Here is a 25,640-nt window from a genome sequence, read left to right as displayed (position 1 = left end):
ATGCATGCAAAAAATTATGCTTTGAATATAAAAACTGGCACAATCTCCGAGCCATATAGTTATAAAACGAAAAGATGATCATGTGGTTAAGTCAAGTGACATACTGAGTTTCTCTACATAAAGTGCAAATAAAGCTTTGCATAATTTTTTTTTTACCTTGTTACTTGGGTGGGGATTAAACCCTGGGATGCTAAAAATTGAGTTACACCCAGTTCTTTTCAGAGACAGGGTCTTGGCTGCACCAAGGCTGACTTCAATATTAGGACTCTCCTGCCTCAGCCACCTGAGTAGGTGGAAGTAAAAGGCACGTACCACTACAGTGCCCAGCTCAAGCTTTGCACAATTCTTCACATTTGGTTTCGGAAAGCATTTATTGAATCAATCAAATCTTATCCATGCAATTTTACCTTACTTTGAACACAAGCTTTTCTTTGGCAGTTATGGGACAAAATATCATATTTAAAGAACCACTCAGCTTTAAAATATTGAAGAGGTTTGGTTTAAATAAATTTTTACCTGTCACTTAAAAACAAACTCTTCTGTAATAAGTAAAGCACACTGTGTGTGTGTGTGTGTGTGTGTGTGTGTGTGTGTGTGTGTGTGTGTGTGTGTGTGTGTGTGTATTGCTGAGGATTAAACCCAGGGATATTCTACCTCTGAAATATAACCCCCAGCCATATTTTATTTCAAAACATGGTCTCCCTAATTTGCTGAGGCTGGCTTTGAACTTGAGATTCTCTTGTCTAATCTCCCCAAGTACTGGGATTATCTCACATATTGAGATTAAAGGTGTGTGCTACCACACCAAGAATGTAAAACACTTTCAATATATTTTCCTATAAAACTAAAGCCTTATTTCATATCTTCACATAAGTTACTAAAATGTCATCTTAAAAATCTTAAGTTTATAGTGAGAAAACCTTAATTCAAATTCGTTAACTTGCACAAGTGACTTGATACTTGGAAAAACAGAAAAATGACCAAAAACAGGTCAACAAGGAGCTGTTATTTTAAGAGATTTGAAAAACAAAAACTCAATAGCAGCATCATTACTACAGAAAAGTTCTCTCCAGGAACAAAGTAAAACTCAAATTTCCAAAGATGAAAAGTTTAACAGTAAAGCCATCTAGGCTTAATAATTAAAAGTATCCATCAAATCAAATGAGTAACATAACCTTCCAGGAACATAAAAAAATTAGAAATTGCTAATCCATCTGTTAACCCCAAATAATCCTAACAATGGCATTTAGATTCTCAGCATTACACTTAGAATAACATACCGACCCATTAACAGCAAAAACTATTACTGCATGCACCTAAGCTTCTAGAAGTTTGCACCTGAAAAGCTTCTGAGGTCCATGCAGTACTGAAATCTCAAAAATAATCAGAAAGAAATTAATGGGTCTGGCACTAGGCTCTAAACATCACAATAGGAAGGAGAAAGTATTAGCACTTATATTTTAAATACCTACAACATGCGATGACACCAAAGGATGTGGAACGGTGTCAAGATTTAAAGCCCATTATGCAATGATTCATTCATACTTAAAAGTTTTTGTTAACTAAAACAGTAACATATAATTTTCTATATACTGTTTAAAACATGCAGCTAAAGAACAATCTACAATTCAAAAGACAGAATGATATATCAAAACTGCATTGTTAACTATGAATTTTATTATGTGGACATCTACTGTGGCATTCATCTGTACAAACCTTTCAGGCAGTGGTCCACAGCTGAGTTATGAATAAAAAGGCATAAATTTTTCTCTCATTTTATTACAATGGAATTTAACAGTACAGAAAAGTCACATGACCTTAGTGGGTCAGATTCCTTAAACCCTGCAACATGAGGAACTCTAAATACATTAAATATTGTTACACATTCAGACTTCCAATGTACAGGTACTTGGAAACAGTTACAGCCCTCACCAAGCTAGGTTGGGGACATGAAGTCCAACAGCATCTGAAATGCTGTGAAGGCATAACTTTACAAATAGCAATGTAAGCTTACAGAACTTGCCTTTATTAAGGTGGTATGTTCATGTAATTCCAGCGCCTTCACAATTTAACGAACCAAATTTACTATACTTCACTTCTAAAAACCTAGATGAAACATGAAAAAGAAGCCATACAGTATAAATTGCAACTTCAGGAAAAGTTCCTGTTTTATTATTCCAAATAATTTTTCCCATGTAAAATAAATGTCCAATAGTTCCTGGTATGTGGGAAGATAAAGTTTGTTAAAAGTCACAATGAAGCCTTATTGACGGAAGCTTGGCTATATAAACAGCACAAGTTGAGAAAAGGTTTAATCTCCAAACCTATTAGACTGGATGAAGTAAGATCAGTAACGGCCACCTTGCGACATTACAGGAGGTCTCATTCCCATTGGAGGTCGAGGAGGCCCACCTTGGTAAGGGGGTACCATTGGCGGTCCCTGCCCATACGGTGGCATAGCACCAGGAAGGTAACCTGGCATGCCTTGATGATGACCACCATACTGACCTAAAAAAAAACACATTTAAAAAACAAAACATAGATTGAGTTGGTTCATACAGTGTACTTCTACCATGTTTTGTAGATAAATACGTATACTTAGAAAACCCACTAAATTATTAAAAAAAAAAAAAAATACCATGAGGTGGCATTGGGGGTCTCATTCCTTGCTGCTGTGGGATGCCTGGCTGTGGCGGCATCATACTTCCAATTGGTCCAACTGGTGGATTACCGATTGGGGCCTGTCCTGGTCGAGGAAGATTACGCTGATATTTAGGTAACTGTGCCCTTCTCTCTTCCTGAAAAATAAAAATAAGCACAATGTTAAATACATATATTAGGTTAAGTAAGCATAAACACACACATCAAAGTCTTATTTATACAGCGACTTTTTTTGGGGGTGGGGGTGGTACTGGGGTTCCTGAAAACCCTTCTACATTTGGGCTACACCTCCCAGACATATTTTATATTTTTATTTGAAAACGGTCTCTTAAGCCTGCACGGCTGGGCTTTGAACCTGCATGATCCTCCTGTCTCTGCCTCCCAAGTGCAGGGATTACAAATGTGTGCCACCAAGCCTGGCTATACAGAGACTTTTTACAAAACTTAACAATCAACTAATTATAATTACTTTTGTTTTCACAGAAGAGTGGAACTACTTAAAATCTCTATACTTAAAAAAGTAACCTAAGGCAGTCGTGGTGATACACACTTGTAATCCCCGCACTTGGGAGGCTGAGACAGGATGATCGCACAGGCTCGAAGCCAGCCTAAGCTACTTAGTGAGGCTCTCAGCAATTTAGTGAGACTGTTTCCAAATGAAATATAAAATGGGTCTGGGAGTATAGCCTGGAGGCAGAAAGCCCCTGGGTTCCACTCCCAGTACCACACACAAAAAAAGAGGAACCTAACTATTTGTATACTTGAACACAGTTAACAATTTTAAAGAGAAAAAAAAGGAAGGGCCTCGGCAAGAACGGACTAGATGAGGTTTTTTTTAAAGGTACTGGGGATTGAACGCGGGCATCTAACCCTAACCTATACTCCCAGCCCTATTTTATGTTTTATTTAGAAACAGGTCCTCACCAAGTTGTGGAAGGCCTCACTAAGTTGCCGAATCTGTGATTCTCCTGTCTCTCAAGTGCTGGGATTACAGGAGCGTACCACCACCACACCCAGCCTCAAATTTATAATTAACTGGGAGCAGGAGTGCCAGCTATTTGGAAGGGTGAAAGACGGAGGACTGAAAGTTTGACGCTCACTTGGGCAACTTTGGCAAGACCCTATCTCAAAATAAAGTTCTAAATAAGTGGTGCAGGTCTGTCAATCCCAGCTCTTGGAGGCTGAGACAGGAAGATTGCAAGTTCAAATCAAGCCTCAGAAATTTACCAAAGACAGTTTCATATTTTAAAAATAACATAAGCTGGGTGTTAGTGGTACACACCTGTAGTCCCTGTATTGTGAGGTTAAGAAAGGAGGATTGCAGGTCTGAGGATAGCCTCACAAGTGGTGAAACTCATCAACCTAGCGAGACCCTGTTTTCAAATAAAAAATAAATTAGGGCTGGGGTATAGCTCAGAGGTACATCTGGGCTCAACCACCAGTACCACAAAAAATAATTAAAAAATAAAAAGGATCTGGGGTGTTCCTCAGTGGTAGAGTGCCTCTGGGTTCTATCTATAGTACTGAATAAACAAATTTAACTTAAAAAGTAAGGGGGGGTGTTAGAGATTCTCACTCAGGGAGAACCCTGCATTAAACACTACTACAGTAAATTAATAAAATATTAATTTTATGTAGAGACAAATTCCTTTATAAGGGTTTCAAAGGATCTGCAGATCCTACCTTACACTTTTTTCTTCAATCAACAGGTGTAATTTTTTTTTTTGGGGGGGGGGAGACTGGGGATGACACCCAAGGCCCTTTTACACTATCAGGACTATTTTATATTTTACTTGGAAACAGGGTCTAAGTTGCTGAGAACCTCACTAAGTAGCTGTGGCTGGCTTCAAACCTGTGTAATCCTCTTGTCTCAGCCTCCAAAGTACTGGGATGACAAGTGTGTGCCAACACACCCGGCAACACATGTAAAATTCATGTCCGTCTAAAACGTTGTTGTTGCTGAACCCAAGGGCATCCTACCTATGAACTATAACCCTAGCATTATTTTATTGGAAACAGGCTTCTCACTAAATTGCTGAGAACCTTGTAAAATTGCTGAGTGCAGGTCTTCAAACGGGCAACCCTCCTGTCTCAGCCTTCCATGTACTTAGATTACAGGTATGTGCCACCATATTTGGCCTTAACAAAAACCCTTTTTTTATTCTTTTTTTTTTTTTTTTTGCGGGTCTGGGGATGGAACCCAGGGGCATTTTACCTCCGAGCTATAGCCCCTGCCCTATTTTTTTATTCTTTATTTTGAAACCGGGTCTCACTGAGTTGCAGTGGGCCTCACATGTAGCTGAGGCTGTCCGCAAACCGTGATCCTCCCATCTCAGCCTCCCGAATGCTGGGATTACAAGCGTGCACCACCACGCCCAGCTTTTTATTCTTTATTTTGAAACAGGGTATCACTGAGTTGCTCTCTATGTAATAGCTGAAGCTGTCTGTGAACCATAATCCTACCATCTCAGACTCCCAAATGCTGGGATTACAAGCCTGTACCACCAAGCCTGGCAAACTAAAAATTAAGAAAACCCAACTCACCATTTTTTTTAGAAATGCAAGAGAAGAGCTTCTAAGATTGAAACATATATCTACCCATTATTTATGGTAAAAGTCAGAAGAGTAGAAGAGTAAAGATTTGGTAAGCACTGCATCACATAGTTATCACTTAAGTACAAATTAACAGTTTTCAAGTAGACAAGCTGCTATAACTGACTCCCATCAAATTCTGCTCATAAAAAAAAAACACCTAAAAACAACTTACCAATGATATATCCTCATCTGGATGGATCAACTTACTGGTTGCACTGGTGGTTGTAAGTGTAGCAGGCTTACTTGTTATTGAAGCTGCTGGTTTTGCTGTAGTACTATTTGTTGTACTAGTGGTTGAAGCTGTAGACTGTGTATAAGCAGGGAATGTAGGTTTTGGGGGTTCTGTAGTTGTTGCAGGGGTACTATTTAAGGGCTTGAAATCTGTACCAACAGGTCCTTGCACAGCTGCCTGAGCCTGAAAAACACAATCCATCAATGAAACTACAAAATTCAAAGGTGTGTCTAACAAGATTAAAAAAAAACAAACAAGATACCATTAAATAAATCACCAAACTTTGAATGAAACCCAAAGTCAGCATAATAAATGTTCCACAAAATTCAAGATAATACAGATCAGTATCAAGATATTCGATTAAAGTCACATCATAGCAGTGAAAATCAAGACTGTATACGTAATTTCTCAAATGTCTTCTAATCTCTGCACCAAAAATATATGATGCTTTGTATTTACTTATTCCAGGTTGCTGAAATAAGAGTATAATAGAATCTAATGTGGTCACTTTTAGTATTCTAAAGTAGTCACTTAATGTTTAATGTTAAAAAATATAAAATACTATGGTTTAGATTAATTCTAGTTACCAACTATACCACAAAAATTTAATATCGATGGTGACACATCAAAAATATGTCCTTACGAGTATTCTTTATAGAAAGTAAATACAATACTTTTCAAAATTAGCAACAGCTAGGTGGTTCTCTTGAACAAAAGGATAAATTTAGCAGGCCCTTTTAAGTAAAAAGGTACCAGTGAAAAATTTGTTATTTTTCATAACTTCAAGCATCTAAAATAGCAGACTAGGTCAACAGTAGAACCAAATGCAGAATACCAAATTTCCTTATACTGAATGTGATGCATTAAACAGCATAAATCAAAAATAGCTTAACCATGCATCAGGCCATTCATAAGCCACTATAATGCATTTACTGCTTACATGCTTTTAACCCTTTAGAACCATAGGATATGTTAGTATTAATCCAAGTTTTCAGTGTAATTTTTATTAATAAAATTAATTTTACTTTAAAAATCAAACTATTTTTAAAGATTTAGTTCTTATGTAGGGTCCAAAGGGTTAAGTTATAAAGCCATTTTAACAATTTTAAACTGCAACTTCCTGCGTACTTGTGCTGTGCTAGGAAACAGAGCTTTAGAGGATGCAGACAGACTTTCTGAATTGGATGAAGCTGTACTTGAGCTTGTTACAGGTGTCCCCATCTGTAGCATAAAAGAAAGGAAACAATGAAAAGTCTCCAAACAAATGGGTGAAAATAAGCCACGTGGCTGACTTTTTAGTAGATTGCACTTTTGCAAATGCAAATATTAATGCAATCAAAAGTAAAATATTTAAGAGGCAGGCAGTTAATGCATTTATAATAAACAAAGTGAAAGTAGGAGCCTCCAAAAAATTTAATTCTATACCAATAAACCTAGTTAGTTAACCAGTTTCTTTTCCAAAACTAATGTGTTTTGCATTGTGATATTTCAAGAACGAGACATTAAAATGAGAATAGGGATATACTGATATTTCAATTCTAGAACACCAACACTCTAGGAAAGATTTTTGTAGAAAGTTTAACGTATCTCCATAAAAAAAAATCCTCACCTACCAAAAAGCCTAAGATATATATTCCCAAAATAGGTTAATACCAGCCCCAAAGGGGGTGCTAGAATAAAATGTATATATACACAATATAAATTTGCCACCAAATGTTTATTCACTTAAAGGAGATAAGATTTCTAGGAAGGGGGTCCGAATAACTTTTGTAATCTGAAAAGGAAATGGTACATACACAAAGGTAAATTGGGAACCTATCACCTAAGTGCAAGAGCAATCAATGGTAATACCTTTGGCATCCATAAACATGATAAAAAATGACTAAAAGAAAACCTATTTTAAAAAACTAGAAATAAAATAAAAATTATGCATTCTGATCTTAACTACATGCACTTAATTCTAAATAAAAATGAAAAAAGCAAAAAAAAAGGTGTTTTTTTTTTTTTTTTGGCAGGTCTGGGGGTGGAACCCAGGGACATTCGACCTCCAAGCTACACCCCCTGCCCTATTTTCTATTCTTTATTTTGAAACAGGGTCTCACTGAGTTGACCACTAGAAAATCTAAGTGTGAAAAAGTCAAAGGCCATTAAATGATGCCCTTCCAGTGAGCATATACATGGTTCTAAATTGTGGAAAGAGTATAACAAATGATTTTGTAAGCTCTTAAAAGCTGTAGCCTCATTACACTTATAGTTCAATAAAAAAAGGAGGCGCTCTAAATATGTCTTCAGAAATTAAATTTTCATTAACTGCAAACAAGAATAAAAAAATATAAGAAAAAAGAACTATTTCTGAATCCAACCTTTAATAAATAGGAAAGATCAAGGTATATAAACATGAAAAGGGACAGAAGAGCACTTTTTAGTATAATTATGTTAAAATTTTTATTTAAAAAGATAAAGATAACCTATGACACAATTTCATAGTTTTGAATAAACAAGTACATTTTGCATTTAAATAAGACCACTTTTTTTTTCCCCAGGAATTTCACCTTACCTGTCCGGCACTGGGGAAGAGAGGCTTAGTAACTGGAGGCTGTGGAGCAGGTACAGTTGCTGTTGGTGCAGGTGGTCTATTAAGAATACCTGGTGCTGAAACAGCCTGTGCTTGAGTCATTGGAGGAATTCCAGGACGTGGAACAGGAGGGGGCATACCTGCAAAAAAAATTTTGTTAGGGAAAGAGAGGTATTTAGTAGATTAAATATTTAGTTCAAACAAAAAATGTTTCTATACTAAAGAATTACTACTGACTGACAGATTGCTGAATAAGGAGCCTCTGCGTAAGGACAAATCTGCAATTTACTCACTCATTACTGACTTAGCTAATTTTTTTTTTTTTTGGTGGTACTGGGGGTGGATCCCAGGGATGTGTTCCTACCTCTGGGCTATACTTCCAGATCTATTTTATTTTATACTTTATTTGGAAACAGGGTCTCACTAAGTCGCTGAGAACCTAAGTAGCTGAAGCTGGCTTTGAACCTGTGCAATCCTTTTCTCTCAGCCTCCCAAGCGCTAGGATTACAAGCATGCACCACCACGCCCGTCAGCAGCAAAGATGTTTTAAACGTCCCCAAAATATGTAAGAGAAGTATTTCAAACTACCAGAAAAACAAATTAGGGCTGGGGTGTAGCTCAGAGGTAGAATGCCTCTGCATCCAATCCCCAGTACCAAAAAGTCTAATGTAAATAACAGCAAAAACAAATCACAAATATTACGAAGCGATAGTATTTCTTTGAACACTCTAAAAAATTTCCCTCATTTCCACCAACAGTGCATTCCCCCCCCCCTTTTATTGCAGGTTTGGGGATAGAAAACAGGGAAACTTGACCTCCAAGCTATCCCCCCGCCCTATTTTTTATTCTTTACTTTGCAACAGGGTCCCACTAAATTAAAGTCCTCACCAAGTAGCTGAGGCTGTCTGCAAACAGCGATCCTCTAGTCTCAGCCTCCCGAATCCTGGGATTACAAGCGTGCGCCACCACGCCCAGTTTTTTTTTTTTTTTTCTTATTTTGAAACAGGATCCCACTTAGCTGTAGAGGGCCTAAGTAGCTGAGGCTGATGGCAAATCTGTGATATTCCTGTCTCAGACTCTCAAATGCTAGGACTGCACAGGTTCAAAGCCAGCCTTATCTACTTAGGCTCTCAGCAACTTAGTGAGACCCTGCTTCCAAATAAAATTTAAAATAGGTTTCAAGTGTAGCCCAGAAGTAGAAGACCCCTGGGTTCCATCCTCAGCACCGCAAAATAAATAAATAAATAAATAAATAAATAAATAAATAAATAAATAAATAAAAAATAGCTCAGAGGTAGAACGCCCCTGAGTTCAGTCCTCAGTACCACAAAATAAAAAGAACACAAACATATACAAGGATGGTCAGCGAAGCAATACTGGTAATGTTGGAGCACCCTTGTAATTCCAGCATTTGGGAGGCTGAGACAGAAGGATCGTGGCTTGCAAACAGCCTTGGCTACTTAATGAGGCCCTTTGTAACTCAGTGAGACCCTGTCTCAAAATAAATAATAAAAGTAGAGCTTCGAAGCTGGACCACTGGTGGTGCATGCTTGTAATCCCAGCACTTGGGAGACCGAGACAGGAAGATCTCACAGGTTCGAGATAGCCTCAGCTAAAATAAAAATAAAAAATAGGTATGACTCGGAGGTAGAATGCCCTGGGTTCCATCTCCATAAAAAAGAGGGCTGGGGGTATAGGTCAGAGGATGCCTCTGAGTTCTACCCCCAGTACCACCAAAAACAAACAAACAAACAAACAAACAAACAAACAAACTAACTAACTAACTAACTGGGTGAGCTGGGCTTTAGCTCAGAGGTAGAATGCCTCTGGATTTAATCCCAGTGCCAAATACACACAAAAAAGAAATAACAAATGCCTACAAATTAATAGCTTATTAGATTCCGCTACTGCTTGTTTTAAAAATTCCTATCAAATACACCCACTATTTGTGTTTGGGGTGGGGGGGGGAGAAATCAGGGATCGAGCCCAGGGGTATCTTACCTCCCAAGTTATACACCCAGCCTTTAAAATTTTGAAACAGGATCTCACTAAGTTGCTAAAGGATCTAGCTAAACTGCTGAGCCTGTGATCCTTTTGTCTCACCCTCCCACATTCCGGAATTATAAACATGTGCCATCACACCCAGAAAGCACCTATTGTTTTTACCACCATGTCAACCTCAGGGAAGAAAAAAGGGTCCAGTCATTGTTTACAATTCTTATAGTAATTATAGAAAGAAATAACAACCTATGGAAATCTAAAATTTGCATGGTACCATCTACTTTTCTTATACACTTAGAAATAAGCCTACCCACCCAGAATATTTAAAAGGAAATTAAAATGTCTTACCTGGTGGCATACCAGGCATCAGAGGTGGTATTCCTGGTCCAGGTGGCATCATTCCACCCATTGGCATCATTCTATTAGAAAGCAAATTTCAAACACAAATGAATTAGCAGTATAAATCATGAGAAAATATTTTGGCCAACACCTGAAACAACACTAGATAAAAGTGAATTGGACTTTTAATACTGAAACCAATCAAAATGAAAGAATGCACCATACACTACAATCATATAAAAATAAAGCCTCAAAAAAAAAAGAAAACCAGCAAACATTTTGGATTTACCAGTAAATGGGAAAAGAATAAATCAGTATTTGTTGATAAAGCATTAAAAGACATTGAGAAAAAAATAATACTCTTCTTGCCAGGTGTGGTGATTCACACCTGTCATCCCAGTACTTGGGAGGCTGAGACAGGGGAATTGCAGGTTTGAGGTCAACCTCAGATTCTCAGAAACCTAGTGAGACCCTGTTTCAAAATAAAAATAAAATAGAGCTGAGGGGTTAGAAGCTCAGAGGTAGAATAACCCTGGGCTCAATCTCCAGTACCCGCCCCACACACAAATCATCTTAGTACATACACAGGAAGACCCTAAAATATCTCTAACAAGCAAAATCATCTTTGGTTCTACTTAAAAAATATTCACACAGAATATATATATATATATATATATTAAAAAAAAAAAACTTCCACACCGACTACAGTGGTGGCAAGACTGTAACCCCAGTACTTGGGAAGCTGAGACAGGACTGCAGGTTCACTGCCAGTCTCAGCTTCTAAGTGAGGCCCTTCACAACTTAGTGAGACCCTGTTTCAAAATGAAAAATAGAAAAATAGGAATGGAGGTGTTGCTCAAATAATGCCTCTAGGTTCCATCCCCATTACTGGGGGGGGTCCAGAGTTGTCAAGATTTTTCAAAAGGACAATAACTAATGTACACTATGATTTTTGTTTTGGAGAGGCTACAAAAAATTACCACCAAAATTAAAGACTGTCAAAAGTGAAATCAAGTTGCATAATTTTTATCTGCAATAATTACCTAACACTAAATCATAACTTAGTAACATTACCAGTATTTCTTGTTCCCCTAAAAAAGATCACCTTCAGTATCAGTGTACAATTCACTTCAAAAAATTACACATTTGTCAACTGAATTTAGTACATTTTTTTTGGTGCTGGGAACTAACCCAAGGCCTCATGCATGCTAAGCATGCACTCCACCACTGAGCAACATCCACAGCCCCAGAATTTAGGACTTATACCAGAAGTTTAACTTTTGCATATATAGTTAGATAACTATATTCTTTTCTTTTTGGTACTACTGGGGATGGAATCCAGGGGCTTTCTATCTCTGGGCTACACTCCTATTTTGTTATTTAATTTGGAAACAGGGTCTTCCGAAGTTGCTGAGAGCATCACTAAGTAGCTGAGGCTGGCTTTGAACCTGCGCAATCCTCCTGTCTCCGCCTTACAAGTACTGGGATTACAAGCGTACGCGACCACGCCCAGCTACAAACTCTAAGTAGAAGAAAATGTCATTATATTCTACAATTATAAACTATATAATTTGGCGTTAAGTATATATTACTTGATACTTTTATTACCAGGTCCCATTACTTTTATAGTAGTTTGGGGAAAAATAACTGCACGTTTAGAAAACGTTTTATTTGATGGGGCTGTTTCCTCACATTTTAATTTCCTCTTTTAAGAAACTTGTGTCAATCAGCTTGCAAACTTTAGCAGTTTTAGTGAGGAAGGTTAAAAAATTTTGAGTCAACTGAATAGATATTAAACACACACAAAAAATGACATCATGATTATACCTCCTGAATTACATTATGAATGAGATGCTTACATGTTTTCACCGCAAAATGACTGGGTGTATTTTCTCTGATGATGCAATCTGTGAAAATGTATGACAAAATCAAAATCTAACTGTGATTTTCAAAATACAGTGGGAAAGTGTATTGTATACCTCTCACATCCAACAATATTTAAGTAAACGTGATGAGCATGAGCACCTCGTATTCATTCTAGTTTCTGGTCCTTTGACAAATCATTTACAGAGTCTGCTTCCTGTCAAACTACAGTGTCACAGATATTTCTGAAACTCACTCAAATCTATAACCAACTACTTTAATTACAGCAAATGCAATTGAAGCAGATGGCTGCCTACATGCATCCTAAAACCCCAAAACCTATTTTCTTCAGAGGCAAATGTACCTTAAATTCATTGGCTGATTCCTTATATCAGACAAGACTTACAGAGAGCCCATACCTTCTAGAAGCAAAAAATGCACATAATTTAATTCATGAAATACCCAAGTTGGAAAAAAAAATCATTACCAGACAAAAGCCAATTAAAAGTTCTCTTACCCGGGTGGCATTCCTGGCATAACTGGTGGCATTCCTGGCATCAGAGGAGGAACACCTGGCATTAATGGAGGTATGCCTATAATTTCAAACACAAAAAATCACAAATTAATATTAAATATGTAGGGTATTATGTCTATTATCTTACCGATGAAATCCTAATGTGCTACCTGCAAAGAAAAAAGAAAAAAGAATGCTCTACCTGGAGGCATTCCTGGTGCTCCTGGAACTGGTGGCAATCCTGGCTGTGCCATCGGGGGGATATAACCTTGTTGAGGTTGAACTGGCTGTGGTTGAAATGAAGTTGAGGCTGCAGAGTCATCATCATCATATTCATCAGAATCATCTTGTTGCTTCTTCTTTTGACTCTCTGCTTAGAAAGTTTTAATTAATATTTTCCAAATAGTTTAAAAAAACTAAGCAAATTTAGGTCATTCAACTTTTTTTTTTTTGGCAGTAATGGGGATGGAACCCAGGGCCATTCTACCTCCAAGCTATATATACCCCCCAGCCCTATTTTTTGTTTATTTTTTGGGGGGGTGGTACTGGGGTTCCTGGAAACCCTTCTACCTCTGGGCTACACTCCCAGGCCTATTTTTTATACTTTTTTTTTGGAAACAGGGTCCCTTAAGTCAGCGAGGCTGGCTTCAAACCTGCGCAATCTTCCCGTCTCCGCCTCCCAATCACAGGGATTACAAGCATGCACCACAACGCCCAGCTCCTATTTTTTAATTTGAAATGGGCTCATTGTGTTGTGAAAGGCCTTGCTAAGTAGCTGAGGCTAGGCTGTCAGTGAACAGCGATCCTATGGTCTCCACCTCCCGAATGCTGGGATTACAAGCGTGTGCCACACTGCCAAGCCCTGACATTCAACGTTTTTAATTTTGGGAGTGGGGGACATTGGAGATGGAACCCAGGGGCATTCTACCTCCAAGCTACACTCCCAGCCCTATTTCTTTATTCTTTATTTTGAAACAGGATGCCACTGAGTTGCAGAGGCTGGACTTGAACCTGTGATCCTCCTGTCTCAACCTACCAAGTACCAGGATTACAAGCGTGTACCACCATGCCTTGCGACATTTGACATTTTTTAAAATTTCAATTGGTAGCTGAGCATGGTGACACACACTTGTAACCAACCCCAGCCTTTGGCAGGCTGAGACAGGATCGCAGTTCACAGCCTCAGCTACTTCATAAGGCCTCTACGACTCAGCTGTCGACCTGTTTCAAAATAAAGAATAAAAAAAAAAATAGGGCAGGGGTATAGCTCTGAGGTAGAATGCCCGAGAGTTCTACCTCCAGTACCCCCCCAAACACATATTCAATTGGTATTATTCTCTATTTTTCTTTTTCTCTTTCTTTTTTGGTGGGACTGGGGTTCCTGGAAACCCTTCTACCTCCGGGCTACACTCCCAGACCTATTTTTATACTTTTTTATTTGGAAACGGTCTCTTAAGCCAGTGCGGCTGGCTTCAAACCTGCGTGATCTTGTCTCTGCCTCCCAAGTGTGGGGATTACAAGGGTGCACCACCACGCCTGGCGCTCCATTTTTCAAATATACATTTCACCAAGAGGAAAAGATTAGCATCCTTACCCTAACCTATAAAAGGTAAAAATGATCCAAGTGTGGTGGTGCACACCTATAATCCTAGTACTTGAGAGGTTGAAACAGAATCAGAGCTGCTTAGTATGGACCTCCCCTTGTTTTATTTTATTTTTTGCAGTACTGTGATTGGAACCCAAGGGCATTTTCCTCTAAGCTACACCCCTAGTCCTGCTTTATCCCCCCCCCCCCCCGTGGGTCTGAGGGTGGAAGCCAGCCAGGGGCATTCGACCTCCGAGCTACATCCCCTGCCCTTTGTTTTTATTCTTTCTTTTATTTTTTTTATTTTTGGGGGGTTTGGGGATGAAACTCAAGGGCATTCTACCTCCGAGCTACACCCCCTGCCTTATTTTTTATTCTTTTTTTTCTGCAGTACTGGGGATGGAACACAGGGGCATTCTACCTTCAAGCTACATCCCAGCCCTATTTATTCTTTATTTGGAAACAGGGTCTCACTAAGTTCCGGAGGGCCTTATTTAGTAGCTGAGGCTGACCGCGAACCCAGATCCTCCTGTCTCAGCCTCTCAAATGCTGGGATTACAAGCGTGAGCCACCATGCCCAGCTCTATTTTTTTATTCTTTATTCTGAAACAGGGTCTCACTAAGTTGTGGAGGGCCTCACTAAGTAGCTGAGGCTGTCAGCGAACCTCGAACCTCGGATCTCAGCCTCCCAAATGCTGGAATTACAAGCGTGCCACCACGCATGGCTTTGTGTGTGGTGGTACTGGGGGTGGAACCCAGGGTCTTTTCTACCTCTGGCTACACTCCCAGACCTATTTTATACTTTATTTTGAAAATAGGGTCGTACTAAGTTGCTGAGAATCTCACTAAGTAGCTGAGGCTGGCTTTCAACCTATGGGATCCTCCTGTCTCAGCCTCCCAAGTACTGGGATTACAAACATGCGCCCCCACACTCAGCCCAGCCCTGCTTTTAATTCTTTATTTTTTTTTTGGTGGTACTGGGGGTGGAACCCAGAGGCTTTCTACCTCCGGATTATACTCCCAGACCCATTTTATATTTTATTTGGAAACAGGGTCTCACCAAGTTGCTGAGAGCCTCACTAAGCAGCTGAGGCTGGCTTCGAACCTGCGCGATCCTCCTGTCTCAGCCTCCCAAGCGCGGGGATTACAAGCGTGCACCACCACGCCCCCCATCTGAGGCTGTGAACCTGTGATCCTCCTATCTCAGCCTCCCAAGTACTGCCATTACAAGCCTGGGTCACCATGTCAGGCCCCCGCAAATTTAAATCTTGACAGCAATGTTATTGAGTATTTTACTGGAGTTTCAATTAAGAAATAAAGAACAATCCTGACTATCACAGTGGCATTATCAGTATTTATGTGTAGTGGTAGTGTTTGACTTGGAATTTGAAACCACGTGCCATATGGTAGAAGCTATTTTTGTGTTTGTGCCTGGGAGTGTGGGTTATTGGAGATGGAACTCAGGTGCATTCTACCTGAGCTACATCCTAACCCTATTTTTTGTGTGTTACTGGGAATGGAACCCAGGGGCATTCTGCCTTCGAGCTACACCCCATGCCCTATTTTTTAGTGTGTGTGTGTGTGTGTGTGTGTGTGTGGTACTGGGGGTGGAACCCAGGGGCTTTTCTACCTTCAGACTATATTCCCAGACCTATTTTATACTTTATTTGGAAATAGGATCTCACTTAGTTGCTGAGGCTGGCTTCAAACCTGTGCGATCCTCCTGTTTCAGGCGCCCAAGGGCTGGGATTGCAAGCATGCACCACCGTTCCCGGCTCTTTCTTTATTTTGAAACAGGGTCTCACTAAGTAGCTAGGGCTGGCTGCAAACCGTGATCCTTCTTTCTCAGTCTCCTGAATGCTGGGATTACAACCATGTACCACCATGCTTGGATCTCCTAGCCCTATTTTAGTTTTTATTAGGAAATAGTGTCTTACTAAGTTGTGGAGGCAGGCTGTGAATGTTAAGTCCTGTCTCAAGTATACTTGTATTACAAGCATGTACCACCATGCTAAGCTAGATATTATCAATCACACTTTTTTTTTAAAAAAAGCCTCATAGATCAGATAGACCTCTTTGTCATAGTTTATATTTTGTGATAGAATGGAAAATGGTTTCTTACTGAAACTGACCCAGGATAATTCTTACCTTATTACTTTTTGTACTGAGAATTAAAACCAGCATTCTACCTCTGAGCCCTATCCCAGCCTTATTTTTATTTTTATGGTAGTGGGGATGAAACCCAGGGAATCCTAGCCCTATTTTTTATTTATTTTTGTCAAACAGGGTCTAAGTTGTTGAGAGCCTCACTAAGTAGCTGAGGCTGAACTTGAACCACAATTCCCCCTGTCTCAGCCTCCCAAATGCTGGGAATACAAGCCTGTGCCACCATGCCCAGGGATCGCAGTTCTCGGCCACCCTCCGCAACTTACTGAGACACTGTTTCAAAATAAAGAATTAAAAAAAAAAAATAGGGCAGGGGGTATAGCTTGGAGGTTGAATGCCCCTAGGTTCCATCCCCAGACCTGGGGGGAAATAAAAAGTAGGGGAGGTCCTAGCTGGGCATGGTGGCACACTCTTGTAATCTCAGAATTCGCTTGTAATCTCAGCTCTCAGCCTAGCTTGTAATAGCTTATATATTAGCATTCTGGAGTCTGAGACAGGAGGATCTCATTCCTGGACAACCTCAGCTACTTACGCCATCTGCAGCTCAGACCCTGTTTCAAAATAAAGAATTAAGAGCTGGGCGTGGTGGCGCACACTTGTAATCCCCGCGCTTGGGAGGCTGAGACAGGAGGATGCACAGGTTTGAAGCCAGCCTCAACTGCTTAGTGAGGCTCTCAGCAACCTAGTGAGACCCTGTTTCCAAATAAAATATAAAATAGGCCTGGGAGTACAGCCCAGAGGTAGAAAGCCTCTGGGTTCCACCCCTAGTACCACCAAAAAAAAAAAAAAAAAAGAAAGAAAAAGGTAATAATCTCACTAAAATGAAGCTACATTAAAAAATAACATCTTACCTTGTGTTTTCTGTTCAAGAAGTCGCCGTCTTTCATCCATGTCTTTTTCTGGAATACCTTCCATACCATATATTTCCAACTCAATGTCTGTTCTCCCAGGTATTGCATTTGGTACAGCATCTATTGTCTCTTTATGCACCTACATTAAAATCAAAACATTCGTTATACAGACAAAAGAACTTTGTAAATCTGAAAAAGAGCCAGGCATGCAATCCCATTATTTGGAAGGATGAGAAAGGAGGCTCAGAGGTTCAAACTAGAGATCCTGCTTCAAGGACAGCCTCAGCTACAATAATACTTTCAGAAACCTAGGGAGACCAATTTTCAAAAAAAAAAAAAAAGGATGCTGGGAGTGGTTGCACACTTGTAATCCCAGCATTTGGGAGGCGGAGACAGGAGGATCCAGGTTCCCAGACAGCCTCAGCTAGTGAAGCCCTCTGGAACATAGTGAGACCCTATTTCAAAATAAAAAGTAGAAAATCCGGGCTGCGGGTGTAGCTTAGAGGTAGAATGCCCCTGGATTTAATTCTTTGTACAATTTCTCCCTGACTCTCCACCAACAGTTTTCTATGCATAGGGATTTGCTCACTTCTCATTTCTCTAAGGTCTAATTTAGCAAAAATTTATTCAGGCGTCTCTAAAACTGGGAAAAGTAGAAAAAATGTTAAAACTTTTTTTTGGTGGTACTGGAGATGAAACCCTTCTACCTACGGGCTACACTCCCAGACCTATTTTATTTGGAAACAGGGTCTCTTAAGCCAGCAAGGCTGGCCTCGAACCTGCGAAATCCTCCTGTCTCCACCTCCCAATTGCAGGGATTACAAGCGTGCGCCACCACCCCCGGCCCAAACTTTTTAGATTATTAGATCATAAATTTCAAAGCTCATTATCTAATAGTGAAAAGATTTAAGAAACCTAAAAATTATAAAACACAATGCTGTTAATCCAAAAGAGATCGTTCATGGAATACATTGTGGAATAAGCCTACCTTCAAGTGATGGCAGCTAGTTACATGTATTATTAAGGTCATACTGCCTTCAAAATCTAAATCACCAATCCTTGTTCTCTCACCCTAGGTTAGAGGCATTTCATGATCTCAACTTTTCACCAATTTAACTTAAAATGAAAGATGTTATCAGTAATTTAAAGATTAATTCACACTTTTTTTGTGTGTGTGGGTCTGGGGATGGAACTCAGGGACATTCAACCTCCGAGCTAAATCCCCTGTCCTACTTCTTTCTTTCTTTTTTGGTGGTACTGGAGACAGAACCCTTCTACATCTGACCTACACTCCCAGACCTATTTTTAAAAAATATTTTATTAGGAAACAGAGTCTCTTAAGCCAGCAAAGCAGGCTTCGAAGCTGCACAATCTTGTCTCTGCCTCCCAAGTGTGAGGATTACAAGCATTCACCTCCACGCCCGGTCCTATTCTTTATTTCGAAACGTTCTCAGTAAGTTGCAGAGGACCTCACTAAGTAGCTGAGGCTGACATCAAACCTGAGCAATCCTCCTATCTCAGCCTCTCAAGTACTGGGATTCCAAGCATGCACCACCATGCCAGGCTTAATTCTCACTTTTTTTTTTTTGCGAGGTACTAGGGATAAAACCCAGGGGCAATCTACCTTCAAGCTACACTCCCAGCACTGTTTTTATTTTTTTGGTACTGGGGTTCCTGAAAGCCCTTCTACCACCGGGCTACACTCCCAGACCTTTTTTTTTTTTTTTTTTAATATTTTTTATTTGGAAACAGGGTCTCTTAAGTCAGCGAGGCTGGCTCCGAATCAGCCCGATCCTCCTGTCTCCGCCTCCCAAGAGCAAGGATTACAAGCATGCTCCACCATGCCCGGCTGTTTTTATTTTTTTAACTCTTTATTTTGAAATAGGGTCTGAGTTGCAAAGGCCTAAGTAGCTGAGGCTGCCTGCGAACCCCAATCCTCCTGTCTCAGCCTCCCAAATGCTAGAATTACAAGTGTGCTCCACCATGCCCCACTTTAATTTACACTCTTTAAAAATAAGCCAGGCGTAGTGGCCCAGGCTTGTAATCCCAGCGTCTGGGAAGCTGAGACAGGAGGATCGCGCAGGTTCGAAGCCAGCCTCAGCTACTTAGTGAGGCTCTCAGCAGCTCAGTGAGACCCTGTTTCCAAATAAAATATAAAATAGGTATGGGAGTATAGCCCAGAAGTAGAAAAGCCCCTGGGTTCCACCCCCAGTACTACCAAAATAAATAAAATAAAGAGCAAACTCTTTAAACATAGTCTATCTGTTTATCATCTTCATGGCTACCGAAGAGAACTGAAGATGTGGCTTGGTCTTAGAGGATATACTTGCTCTCAGGGCTTCATCCCCAACACCACAAAAGAGAAAGAATAAAAGATCTGGGTAGTTTTAAGTAGACTGGCTATCTTCTTTAATACAATAAACAAAATAATTAGAGTTGTCAAAAATAAATTCAATAGTAAAGCCAACTATGGTGAAATATGTCTATCTTCCCAGTACTTGGGAGGCTGAGACAGGAGGTCACAGGTTTGAGACCAGCCTGGGCAAGTTGGGGACTCTCAGCAACTTAAGAGACCTTGTTTAAAAAAAAAAAAAAAAAAGCCTGGGTGTGTAGCTCTGAGGTAGAATTCCCATAAATTCAATCCCCAGTATATTAATTTTTCATGTTATTTCTAAATTAGAAGGGGACAAAAATACAAAACAATCCTTACCTGCATGCAATGAATTGCTAAGCCAGGTCCTGTATACAATTTCTTATGACATATATGGCATTTAAAATGCTTTGCTTTCTGGTGTTGTATAAGGATCTTCTCGTCATCAAAATCTCTATTACAATACCTGATCAATATTGTTAAGGCGCAAAAACAGCACAATAATTATGCCCATTGGGGCCCCATTTCTTTAAAAGATGAAGAATTGTCATACAAGAGAAAAATGGTATTATTAAAACATGGGAACACAGGTGGGTGTGGCGGCACACACTTGTAATACCAGCATTTGGGAGGCTGAAGACAGGAGGATGGTGGTTTACATACAGACAGCCTCAGCTACTTAGTGAGACCTTATTTCAAAATAACGAATAAAACATAGGGCAGGGGCTATAGCTCGGAGGTCGAACACCCCTGGGTCCCATCCCCAGATACACACCCCCCAAACCACACAAAACCATGGGGAAAAAACATTACCTTATAGTAAATTTCCTTTCAATATTTATAATTAGCAATTACACATGCTGTGTAATTTTCCTATTTTCAATTTCCTAGAAACCCAAGTCTTTTTCACCACTCAAAAATAAACATATCTCAGTAATGGGTAATAGATTTTTGTCAAATTTTGTTCAACAAAAATGATATGTAAAACTATTATTTTGCAGTACTGGGGATGGAACCCAAGGACATTCTACCTCTGAGCTACACCCCAGCCCTATTTTTTATTCTTTAACTTGAAATAGGGTGTCACTGAGTTGCAAAGGGCCTCACTGAGTAGCTGAGGCTGTGAACCATAATCCTCCTGTCTGAGCCTCCCAAATTACAAGCATACACCACACCCAGTTTGAAACTGACTTTTAAAAGGGTTTTATCTTAAAAAGTTCCAAAGTATATGTCAAAAAGATAAGATCCCAGCATGGTGGGACATGCTTGTAAACCCAGTATTAAAGAGGCTGAGACTAGAGGATCCTGGTTCATGGACAGTCTCGGGTACTTAGGCCCTTCACAACTCAGTGAGAACCTGTTTCAAAAATAAAAAGACTAGCCGGGCATGGTGGCGTGGTGGCGCATGCTTGTAATCCCCGCGCTTAGGAGGCAGAGACAGGAAGATCGCGCAGGTGTGAAGCCAGCCGCGCACGCTGGCTTAGGAGACCCTGTTTCCAAATAAAAATGTAAAAATAGGTCTGGGAGTGTAGACCGGAGGTAGAAGGGCTTCCAGGAACCCCAGTACCACCAAAAAACAAAACAAATAAATAAATAAATAAATAAATAAAAAGACTAGCCGAGCGTGGTGGCACATGCTTGTAATTCCCGCACTTGGGAGTTGGAGACAGGAGGATCACGCAGGTTTGAAGCCAGCCATACTGGCTTAAGAGACCCTGTCTCCAAATAAAAAAGTATAAAAATAGGTCTGGGAGTATAGCCCAGAGGTAGAAGGGCTTCCAGGAACCCCAGTACCACCAAAAAATAAATAAATAATAAAAAAATAAAAAGACTAGCCAGGAGTGCACGCTTTTTGGGGGGGGTACTGGAACCCAGGGGCATTCTACCTCCGAGCTACACCCCCAGCCATATATATATATTTTTTGTTGTTGTTGCAGGCCTGGGGATGGAACCCAGAGGCATTTGACCTCTGAGCTACACCCTCTGCCCAATTTTTTGTTCTTTATTTTGAAACAAGGTCTCACTGAGTTGCGGAGGCCCTAAGTAGTAGCTGAGGCTGTCCGTGAACTACAGTCCTCTAGTCTCAGCCTCCCAAATGCTGGGATTACAAGCATGTACTGCCACGCCCGCTTCCCAGCCATATTTCTTATTCTTTATTTTGAAACAGGGTCTCACTAAGTTGCATAGGGAGCCTAATTAGCTGACGCTGGCACACACTTTTAATCCCAGCATTTGGTAGGCTAAAACAGGAGGATAGCGGCTCGCCTACAGCCTCGGCTACATAGTGAGGCTCTTTGCAACTTAGGGAGATCCTGTTTCAAATTTTTTAAAAAAAGAAGAGCCAGGCATGGTAGCCCATGCTTGTAATCCCGCACTGGGAGGCCAAGACAGGACGATAGCACAGGTTCGAAGCCAGGCTCAGCTACTCAGTGAGACTCGTTTCCAAATAAAATATAAAACAGGTAAGAGCCCAGAGGTAGAAAGGAATATATTTCAAAACAAAATTCATTATATAAAAAGATAAAAATAAGACATTAAGAATATTTTGACCTATGGTAGTTGACAACACATCCTTTCAAATGAAAAATATATGAAGTTGCTTGCAATTCTGTGTTAATTTATATTGTTAGAGGGTTTTTTTTTTTTTTTTTTTTTTTTGCGGTACCAGGGATTGGAACCCAAGGGGATTCCACCTTGGAGCTATACTCCAGCCCTATTTTTAACTCTATTTTGAAACAGGGTCTCACTAAGTTGCAGAGGGCCAAAGTAGCAGCTGAGGCTGGCCACAAACCCACAATCCTCCTGCTCAGCCTACCAAGTACTGGGATTATAAGCATGCACCACCTTGCTCGGCTAGACAGAGAATTTATTAAACCGATGAGTTAAATCTACAATACTGAGAATTCATATCTCACTATCAGATCTTCCTATATAGCCAGGCATGGTACCTGGTGGGCTAAGTGAAGAGAGCTGGGGGTTCAAAGCTAGCCTCTGTAACTAAGCACGACTCTCACCAATGTATCAAGACTCTGTTTCCAGTAAGATTTGGCAGGGCCTAGTGGCACATGCTTGTAATCCCAGCATTCAGGAGGCTGAGACAGGAGGATCACAGTTCGTGGACAGCCTCAGCTACTTAGTGAGGCCCTTTGCAACTCAGTGAGACCGTTTCAAAATAAAGAATAAAAAAATAGGGCTGGGGGTGGGGCTTGAAGGTAGCATGCCCCTGGGTTCCATCCCCAGTACCGCAAAAAAAAAAAAAAAAAAATCCAACTGGGGGTGTAGAGTGGAATCCAGTACCCAAAAAAAAAAAAAAAAAAAGCTTCCTAAATAAACACAGTACATGGTGGCGCACGCTAGTAATCTCAATACTTGGGAGGCTGAGATGGGTTCGCAGGATCAAAGCCAGACTCGGTAATTTAGCAACGCCTCCGCAACTTATAAGAGCCTGTTTCCAATAAATAAAATCAGACTGGAGGCACAACTTGGAGGTAGAATGCCTCTGGGTGCAATCCTCACTACCAATAAACAGTACAAAATTCCCTACCGACTTTACGCTATTTTTAACTTGTATAAATGCAGGTCTGAAACCGTTTTTTAGCTGCAGGACAGTAAATAGACTAACTATAACCTAAAGGACAGTAACGTTCTCAATAAAAATATTAAAAAAGATGCCGCGTTTTATTAAGTTTTCCTTTTTAGTAAGATAAAAACCCTTTCTGGTCCCGCAAAGTTAGGTAATAGAGAAAAGAAACTCCACCCAATGGAGAGAATGCTTCCTGAAGATTAAGCGCCTCTGAGTGAGAGGCGGAAGCTAGTTCTCTGTCACCCAGGGCAAGAGGGGGGAGGTTCAAAACGAGAGCTAAGTTGAGGCTTTTTTTTTTTTTTTTTTTTTTTGCGGGTCTGGGGATGGAACCCAGGGGCATTCGACCTCCGAGCTACACCCCCTGCCTTTTTATTATTCTTTATTTTGAAACCGGGTCTCTCTCAGTTGCAGAGGGCCTCACTAAGTAGCTGAGGCTGTTCGCGAACCGCGATCCTCCAGGTCTCAGCCTCCCGAATGCTGGGATTACAAGCGTGCGCCACCGCGCCCGGCTAAATTGAGGCTTTTAAAAACCAACTCTTATTAAAGAAAAAAAAATAGAAGAGGACGAGACTCCGGAAGCCCCCCCCAATCCTCCGAGGAGTCAATTAGCATATTATTATACTAGAAGAAAGTCCCTTTGTTGAATCGTCACCCAAACAACGGAGGCCCCGGAGTCCTTCGGGGAGAGCGGCCCCGGGGTGGAGGTCCAGGCCGCGGCGCGCGCGCCAACGCTCGCACCAAACCAGATCCTCCTGAGTCACGGAGGCCACCATCGCCCCTGCCTCTCCACCCCCGGACTCCATTTCCCAAGACTGCTCAAATGAATCCCAGGCATCAAAGAACCACACTCAAGCCCAGCCAACTGGGGCCCAGCCCAGGCCTCCCGCTCCCGGCCCTCACCAACCGGCACCCCCGCTCGGCCGGGACTTCAAGCTCACAAAGGATATCAGCACCACGGCTTCAGCTGCTTCTTCTTCTTGCGACCCATGACCGCTCTACCAAAAGAGCAAGGGGGAGGAGAAAGAAGCAGGAAAAACGAGGCGAAAAAACCGCTCACTTCTCCGACCAAACCGCCACCTCCGCGTCCCGCAGGAAACAGACACAAAATGGCCGACGCCCTCGTTCGCCGTCCGCCTCCCGTCGGGCACTGCGGCGGAAGGCGGGGCCAGGCGAGGGCGGATCACGTGACGACCCCCCGCCCTGAGTGGGTGGGGCCACGGGCCGCTGACGGGCGCCGCCATCTTGTCAGGCTGAGGGCTTACCCCTCCCGGGGCTGGGCTGAAGATCTCCGGAGGTTCTCTTAGGAACTTGCAACTTAGTTTCCTTGACTAAAGGGAGAGAGAGAGAGGAGAGAGAGAGAGAGATACTGGAGGCTATATTCCCGTGTGTGTGTGTGTGTGTGTGTGTGTGTGTGTGTGTGTGTTACTGGAGGCTATACTCCCAGATCTATTTTATATTTATTTGGGAACAGGGTCTCACTAAATTGCTGAGAGCCTCACTAAGCGATCCTCCTGTCTCAGCCTCCCTCACTAAGCGATCCTCCTGTCTCAGCCTCCCAAGCGCTGGGATTACAAGAGTGCGCCACCACACCCGGTTTAACAAAAACGATTAAAAAAACAATAACCTGAATGATTACCAGTTTAATTAAGAGCAAGTTGCAAATAAGGGATAATTATCCGGGTGATGGGTGGCGCATCCCTGTAATCCCCAGTACTCAGGAAACAGGGGAGGTTCAAGACCAGCCTCAGCAACATAGACCCTGTTTCAGAATGAAAAATAAACAGGACTAGGGAAGTGTAGCTCCTCTTGTTGGGGTGAGTTCTCAGCTCAGGTCTGCAGGGTCCTTGGCTATCGTGACAAAAGAATTTCAGCACGCGCCAGTTAGAGACATAGAGGTTTATTGGGGGAAAGGGAAGGAAATACACATTCAAGAGAGAATGCGGGCCACCTCAAGATGAGGAAGGCATTTTGGGGGGTTCAGGGTTTTCATAAGAGACTTTCGTGAGGGGTGGGATAGAGACGGTATGCGAGGATGAGCTCAGCGCGGTAGTCCCAAGGCGGTTTATGGTGGGCAGGTGGTCTGGTCAGCCTTAGGGTGGATGATCTCAGTCCAGTAGTCCCGAGGCGCTTCCTGATGGTCTGTTGGTCTGGTCAGCCTTAGGGTGGATGGATGATCTTGGGTTGATTGGGGTCCTCATTAGTTGATTGATGGATAAACTGGGATATCCTAAATTATAGGTTTTCTCAGAGATATTGTTAATTCTAGGATCTACAGGTTTCACAGGATTTATGGTAGAGTCAGGC

General features: G+C 41.2%; 1 protein-coding gene across 5 annotated transcripts; it reads right to left on the bottom strand.

The window, feature by feature from the left end:
- Positions 1-2,347: 2,347 nt before the first annotated feature.
- On the bottom strand, positions 2,348-24,324 carry ZNF207 (zinc finger protein 207; the record flags this gene model as incomplete). 5 transcript variants are annotated; one of them, XM_080713474.1, is made up of 12 exons in its annotated part: positions 2,348-2,508; positions 2,639-2,798; positions 5,429-5,671; positions 6,617-6,709; positions 8,046-8,203; positions 10,413-10,483; positions 12,263-12,310; positions 12,784-12,859; positions 12,983-13,150; positions 17,383-17,521; positions 20,093-20,219; positions 24,284-24,324. In XM_080713474.1, the coding sequence occupies 12 exons, from the start codon at positions 24,322-24,324 to the stop codon at positions 2,348-2,350; spliced, it is 1,485 nt and encodes a 494-aa protein (XP_080569600.1). The 5 variants fall into 5 exon arrangements, with proteins under 5 accessions (XP_080569600.1, XP_080569602.1, XP_080569603.1 ...); XM_080713476.1 differs by lacking the exon at positions 6,617-6,709; XM_080713477.1 differs by lacking the exon at positions 6,617-6,709 and having other exon boundaries at positions 10,425-10,483.
- Positions 24,325-25,640: the final 1,316 nt, after the last annotated feature.

The sequence above is a fragment of the Muscardinus avellanarius genome (genome assembly GCF_963383645.1).
Source record: "Muscardinus avellanarius genome assembly, chromosome: 16".
Lineage (NCBI taxonomy): Eukaryota > Metazoa > Chordata > Mammalia > Rodentia > Gliridae > Muscardinus > Muscardinus avellanarius.
This window is presented reverse-complemented; position numbering and strand designations above follow the sequence as displayed.